The following is a 7,826-nucleotide window of genomic DNA, read 5'->3' as shown; positions in this document are numbered from 1 at the left end:
TAATTGTAAATCATATAATAAAATTACCTATACACCACTATGTGGCCTTTTTTACAATTACAGTGTACATGATTCCATGGTATATTTGGTTTACTGTTTGAGTATGGTGCCAATTTTATTGTTACCACCAAATATTTTACATATTCTTGAAGATATCTTTAAGTCTGGTTTGAGACCCAACCTTAGGTTATCCAACCTCTCTCGTTTCGGTCTCGATTCAGACTCGACTCTCGACTCAGACTCGACTCTCTATGGTCTCGGTCTCGACTCGGACTCGACACTCTATGGTCTCGGTCTCGACTTGGACTCGACACTCTATGGTCTCGGTCTCGAGTGAGCTGGTCTCGACTACGACACTGGTGAACAACTTCCTGATCTTGATAATAAATGCAGTCTCGCCTATTTGGCCAGACAAAACCATTTTTGTCTCCATATTGTTTCATGCAGTATGAAACATTCATACATCATAATTACAGCTTTTATGTGATGATGGACCTAAATAAATGTTTAAAAGGACAAAACATACATTGGACTTTGTTATTTATTGTTATATATGCAGGGAATTACAATTCATATCATATGGTGTGACAATCAAATCATATGGCGTGACAGGCAGACATGTCACACCATATGATGAAGTGTCACACCATATGATGTTTTCTGCACTTAGCACAACATTGAGTCTTGTAGCTACACATTAGCATGCTAACAACATGCAAGCTATAACAAAGCAGCATAGATTTACATATAATTATGACAAAATAATAACATTTATTTTGCATTTTTATAAAAAAATGTGTCACACCAAAAGACATCTGAAAGTGGGACTTTTGTCAGAGTGCCAACAAGATCTGATTTATTGTAAATATAAAAATGCTGACTTGCCTCAGGTTGTACAGCAGCAATACACTGCTAGTTCTGTACAACATTGCTGAAGAAGATCCTCTACTTCCCAAAGGTGTCAAAACAGTTGCCCGTTCAAATATCCCAAAATAGTGTCGCACCATATGATTTTGATTTGTGTGACAAAATCTTTTTGATTAGAACTGACTCAAAACATTATGCTTGGACTTTGAAAAGAGTAGGCTCACAAATAGACATCTGTATTATTTTTCTGTATTTTTTTGAGAATTTTTGCATTTATTTTTTTTTGTTTGTTTTAAGTTCTCAATTTGAGAAACAAGTGCCGGACAGTCACACCATATGAGTTTTGTTATGTTTGGTTGAAAATTCTGAAAAAATTAGTAATGAACTGTTTTAATTTTGAATATGTTCCCATAAAGCATAATGTTCTGCACAATATTGAGAAGGTTTTTGGCAAATATATTTTTTACTCATACATGTTTGACACTGAAGACAGCAAAATTGCCATGTCACGTCACCCACCCATACATTAAACGCACTGATGCTGACACAGCTGGTTCTCAAGTATGTATTTCTTTAAGTTTTTAGAAAAATGGTTCACATCTGCAGACAGCTTTAAACGATTGGGGAGTTGATTCCATTGTTTTATAGTTTTAAATGAATAAGCTGTCTGTGCAAAGCCGGATGATCTTTTCGGGATAGCCAAATTTTTATGAACCGTTGATCGATTGAATCGTTATGAACCGTTGATCGATTTATGAATCGTTGATCGAAGCGTTGGTCTTATTCACAAGATGTAAACAACACTGGTCCAGAAGCACTTCCTGTTTCAGTTTTTTAACACTACATAAAAGCTGGGATAAAATACAACCAACAGAACATTTAAAACAGAATCAAAAAGTTAAACAACATCTTTAATATGTTTTCTTTACATGTGAAATAAAGAAAACAGTTACAAACTGAAACAGGAAGTGCTTCTGGACCATGTGTTGTTTACATCTTGTGAAATGGTCTATAAATGAGTTTCTCGATATTCTAAAATTGTCATTTCACTCAGTGTCTGTGAAGTGGAGAAGGAAAATGTTCCTCCAGTCCTTGTTTAAATTGTCATCCACAGACAACTGGTTCTAGTTTTAGTGTGATAAATATTTGCAGCACGGCACAACGGTTCATGCTCATCGTCTCCAAATCATGATCAGGGACGGATAAATATTATGTCTGGTGTTTAAAAACAAATAAAGAACCAATAGATGAGAATAGTTACGCACGAACAGTGGCATATTCGTGCTGTGTGCGCATGTCAAAAAATCAATGACTTGATTACTTTATTTATCGTTCATGTAAACACCGTGCTTGGATTCATCAATCAGATTAATTTCATTCCGACTGAACCAAAAGGTGTCCATGTAAACGTACCTAGTGTCTCACAGCTATTTAACAGTCATGATGCAGCTTTGGCTATGTTTACACATGCAGCAACGATTCTGAAGAGAACACGAAAAAGTGGCGTCGCTTTATCACTTTTTATTCTGCGTTTAGACGAGCGTTTTGGGTGGGAAATCCGCGTGCATATGGTGACTCAAAAGTGTGTGAAATCCAATGTAGTATGCACTCCAGGTGGCTAGGTGGCGATGTGAAGAGCTGTCAGACAACAACACCAACTCCGTACGCCTGCGTACAACCTTCATTGTCTAGAAGACTTTTGCGTTTTTACCGTTTACACGGGAACATGGCGGTGGAGAACATGGCATTTCCACTCTGGAGGGTGGTTTCACCTTTTTGCGTTTTTAAGTCCCCAGAATGCCGTCGCCGTGTAAACGAAAGGCACATCCAGTAAAATATTTTTTTTACGTTTTCACCCGCAAGCATTCTCATGTAAACAGGGCCTTAGACAAAACATGAGCTGTGGTTTAACTGTGCACCTTCTGAAACTTTCCCATCAGTTTCTCAATCACGCTGACTGGCAGCAGCAGCTTGTATTTGAAGATAAAAAAGGCCAGGGTGTTCACAAAATAAACATCTACTAATGCATTACTTGCATTATCCTTTCAACACCCTCTCTCCATCACTGACATTATTAGTATTAGTGTTCCACCATCCATACCTGTTTGAGTTGCTTGGGTCATTTCACTCTTTGATGAGCTTGATGAGGAAGCTGTACTGTGAACTCATATACTGTACATCAATTTCCTGTGCATTAACACATTATATTACTCTAGATTTCACATGTATTATTAGTGTAATTTTAAAATCTTAAAAAATGTCAGTATCCTAGTGTTCCTAAAAAACTTCAGACAGTGTCAGCCAGTCAGACACACACACTGATTAATAATGCATTTAGAGGTTGTGAAACAGAAGACGATAAGAACCCTGTGAACTTCTAAACCAGTAATTATGTTGCAACCAGTTATGGTTTCATGCATCAGGCTTGTTTCAGAGGGAGGATTTCACTTGGTGGAAAAATAAAGTGCACAATCTCAAAGGAGCAAAAGCTGTGGGGATGTGTGACTGACTGTGTGAGACATTCAAGCTATTTGTTTACAAAACCACAGGTCCACAGGTCTCCACTCTTTTCCTCAGATTATGCTGTGTGACTCCAGACACTCTTGACATTCCCCATGCCGAACTCAGACTTGCACACTGAGAAGGTCTCTCTTTGAATTTTTAAGTTAAAGAAGCTCCTTCTCCATCATTGATATTGCGAATTTACTCATAGGAAGTGTGCAAGCTAACAACACATCACAGCAGGTTCAAAGTTTTTTTTTATTTATTTAATTTTTTTTTAACACCTGGAAACAAAGAGAAAGTTTTAGTTATAACATAACATAAAGTCGAAGTATACTGTAGGCTACAAATTTATAGATAACAGTGACGTCCTCTGTTGTCTCTGTTGTTCAATTGTGTTGCGGCTTGATTCCTTAATCTTGTGGTGATTTTGTTTTGTCGTAGCTTTATTCTGTTGTGTTGTGGCTTGATTCCATTGTCATGATTCCATTATGTTGTGACAGGATTCCATCGTGTTGTGTCTTGATTCTGTCATGCTGTGGTGATTCTGTCGTGTTGTGGCTTGATGCCGTTGGGTTGGGTTGTGGTGATTCCATCATGTTGTGGCTTGATTCTGTCATCTTGTGGCTTGATTCTGTCGTGTTGTGGCTTGATTCTGTTGAGTTGTGGTTTGATTCTGTCGTGTTGTGGCTTGATTCTGTCATGTTGTGGCTTGACTCTGTTGTGATGTGGCTTGATTCCATCATGTTGTGGTGATTCCGTCGTGTTGTGGCTTGATTCCGTCGTGTTGTGGCTTGATTCTGTCATGTTGAGTCTTGATTCTGTTGTGTTGTGTCTTGATTCCATTGTATTGTGGCTTGATTCTGTCGTGCTGTGGCTTGATTCTGTCGTGTTGTGGCTTGATTCCATCGTGTTGTGGCTTGATTCCGTTGTGTTGTGGCTTGATTCCATTGTGTTGTGGCTTGATTCCGTCATGTTGTGGCTTGATTCCTTCGTGTTGTGGCTTGATTCCTTCGTGTTGTGGCTTGATTCTGTCATATTGTGGCTTGATTCCATCGAGTTGTGGCTTGATTCCGTTGTGTTGTGGCTTGATTCCATTGTGTTGTAGCTTGATTCCGTCGTGTTGTGTCTTGATTCCTTCGTGTTGTGGCTTGATTCTGTCATATTGTGGCTTGATTCTGTCGTATTGTGGCTTGATTCTGTCATATTGTGGCTTGATTCCATCGAGTTGTGGCTTGATTCCGTTGTGTTGTGGCTTGATTCCATTGTGTTGTAGCTTGATTCCGTCGTGTTGTGGCTTGATTCCTTCGTGTTGTGGCTTGATTCCTTCATGTTGTGGCTTGATTCTGTTGAGTTCTGACTTGATTCCGTCGTGTTGTGGCTTGATTCCGTTGTGTTGTGTCTTGATTCCATTGTGTTGTGGCTTGATTCCGTCGTGTTGTGGCTTGATTCCGTTGTGGTGTGTCTTGATTCCATTGTGTTGTGGCTTGATTCTGTTGAGTTCTGACTTGATTCCGTCGTGTTGTGGCTTGATTCCGTTGTGGTGTGTCTTGATTCCATTGTGTTGTGGCTTGATTCCATTGTGTTGTGGCTTGATTCTGTCATATTGTGGCTTGATTCTGTCGTGTTGTGGCTTGATTCCATCGTGTTGTGGCTTGATTCCGTTGTGTTGTGGCTTGATTCCTTCGTGTTGTGGCTTGATTCTGTTGAATTCTGACTTGATTCCATCGTGTTGTGGCTTGATTCCGTTGTGTTGTGGCTTGATTCCATCGTGTTGTGGCTTGATTCCGTCGTGTTGTGGCTTGATTCCTTCGTGTTGTGGCTTGATTCCATTGTGTTGTGGCTTGATTCTGTCGTGTTGTGGCTTGATTCCTTCGTGTTGTGGCTTGATTCCGTCGTGTTGTGGCTTGATTCTGTTGAGTTCTGACTTGTGGCTTGATTCTGTTGTGTTGTGGCTTGATTGTTTTTTGTTGCGGCAATTCTGTTATGTTGTGTCATGTTGTGTCTTGGCGTGATTCCGTCGTGTTGAGGCGCGATTCCGTCGTGTTGAGGCGTGATTCCGTCGCGTTGAGGCGCGATTCCATCGTGTTGAGGTGGGATTCCGTCGTGTTGAGGCGTGATTTCGTCGTGTTGAGGCGTGATAACGTTGTGGTGTGATGCAATTCTCTCCTGTTGTGGCGATTCTGGTGTATTTTGGTTTGATTCCTTTCTGTTGTGTTGGCAACAAATTGATAATGGCTCCAAAAATACAAATTCCATCCATTTTATAATATCTTATAAATTAATATAAAATGACCATATGATTTAAACCACCTGATTCAATTAACTCAGGGTGAGAAGAATTGTACAGCGTATTTTCAAATAGGAAGTTCAAGTAATTAATTAACACAGAATCTGACATTACAAACTGAGCTTTGCTTCAAAAAATGCCACACAGCCACAGAATTTACTTTTTTTGGAGGCAAACTATGAATAACTTTACAGTTGACTCTGCACGCTAAACTGGAGAAAGTATTTTCTATCTTTAAATATCTTTAAATTTCTTTAGTCTATATGTTTTCTGTGGTCCTTGTTTATAAATAGAATGACAAATAAAGAAAAACTGCACGCGAGTATGTAATTATCACTCCACAACTCCAGATTTTCCAACTTTAAACACCATTTTGAAGTGTGCGCTAGTCTTTTATCAACTACTGACAGTTTGGCTCTTGCAGCCAGCAGCCATTTTAGATGTGGTCTGCGACATGCGAGTTGCAAAGATATAAAGCCTGAGCTGGAATAAAGAAAATGTTTGACAGAAGTGAATACAGATGGAAAAAGGGAGTTAGAAAATCATGTAAGTGCTGCCATATGTTGGTGTAAAATGGGTTTGGGTTTCTCGATCAGATTGCCTCATCACAGCACCTTGTAGTCACGTATTTGCATGGATATTTTAATATGGAAATGGGAAAACCACCTGTATTGCATCTGTGGCTTTTTTGCATTCTTTCAAGTGAGCATTGCCTTAAAGGTCATGGGCCGGCAGATAAAAAGTTGCTCTGGCCCCTGGAGTTCTGATTCAATGTGCTGACATATGGAGGTTATTACTCATAACTGAGGTAATTCTTATTTTTAAAGCAGATTTTTGCATAATCACTCCGAATGTGCACTCAGTGACAACATAAATTTTACAGATACTTTTAAAAAAATAGTTCATCCAAATATGAAAAATGGTATCATCATAATCATTTACTCAACCTGATGTTAAACTCCCTTTCCTCTGTGCATACAGAATATGGGCTACTTTTATGATGTATTTTGTCATTTTGGAGCTTGACAGCTTCAGTCCTACTTCTCTTACAACGCCTGGAAGCGTTTTATTGGTGTTGTTGATGTCGAGATAACATGTTTCTGTGCTGCCAAAGCAAATGCACTTTAAAAGCACTTTTAAAGGACAACGATGAGGGCTCAAATGGATACTGATGCCATTGTTACCATTCATGTCACTGTGTATCAAGTGCTGAGGAAGATCTCGAGCTGAAATTCAAATATGGTAATAAGCATTTATTTTTCAACATGCGCTGTAAGCAGTAGATCAATCATTCACAACAGACTGGGCCATCTGACCAATCAGAGCAGAGGAGGCTCTCTGAAGACGCCATGAGGAATGAGGCGATTCTGCAAAGTATATTATGTGAAAATTAAAGTGTTTTTGACCTTGGATGCATGTGAACTTATGGTTGGAGTCTCCAAAATAATTTAATTTAAAATAGCATAATGGGCTATGGGGGTACTTTAATGTATAATAAAAAGGATTTGACAATTCTGGTCTTGTTTGAGCTTGACAGTGAATTATGAAAATATAAACAGCAGGTACAAGATTCTAAAATTAGTGGATGAACAACTATCAAAATTGTAAAGCGTTTCTCAGATGAGTGTCAACTTCCCAGAATTGTAATGATATCAAAACACTTCAGCGTTTGTCGCATCAGTGGTACAACAGTGCTGTTGGTTCATATGTGGTTTTGAGCAGACTTGAGTGTGAGTATTTTCACAGCATAAATGGACAGAGATTTTCCACTAAGATCTGTCAACAGGGAATGAGTGAAAGTCTGCCTGGATCACGGCCACAAAGGAAGATTCCAGATTAACGTTCTTGCCAATCATTTAATTCAGACCACATGTGCTGGACAGCAGAGAAAGGAAGCTTATGGGCGAGAGGGACAATACAAGAAAGACAGCTACTGCATTTCTTCCTTGTATGAATAAGAGACATAACTCTGAAACACTTGATGCCGACTTACACATTTAATTGCTTTATCATGACATGTGTGTGGTGAAAGCCATCAATATTCACCCAAACAAGCTGAATGTTTGACAATGGACACCTCGCGGATGTTATCTGGCTTTCCTGTGGGTTTGGAAAATGAATCAGTAATGAGATCAATTGAATGATATTAATCACGGAATGTTTTTGT

The 7,826-nt window shown here is 39.1% G+C and overlaps 1 protein-coding gene across 1 annotated transcript; it reads right to left on the bottom strand.

The window, feature by feature from the left end:
- Window positions 1-3,592: 3,592 nt before the first annotated feature.
- On the bottom strand, window positions 3,593-6,282 carry LOC148973466 (uncharacterized). Its single transcript, XM_089120062.1, has one exon. It carries the CDS (start codon window positions 5,626-5,628, stop codon window positions 3,901-3,903), a length of 1,728 nt encoding a protein of 575 aa, XP_088976188.1. The 5' UTR covers window positions 5,629-6,282; the 3' UTR covers window positions 3,593-3,900.
- Window positions 6,283-7,826: the final 1,544 nt, after the last annotated feature.

This window comes from Pimephales promelas, chromosome 15 (genome assembly GCF_988280905.1).
Source record: "Pimephales promelas chromosome 15, fPimPro1.hap1.1, whole genome shotgun sequence".
Taxonomy (NCBI): domain Eukaryota; kingdom Metazoa; phylum Chordata; class Actinopteri; order Cypriniformes; family Leuciscidae; genus Pimephales; species Pimephales promelas.
The sequence above is the reverse complement of the archived record's forward strand: the minus strand, read 5'-3'. Positions and strand labels throughout refer to the sequence as shown.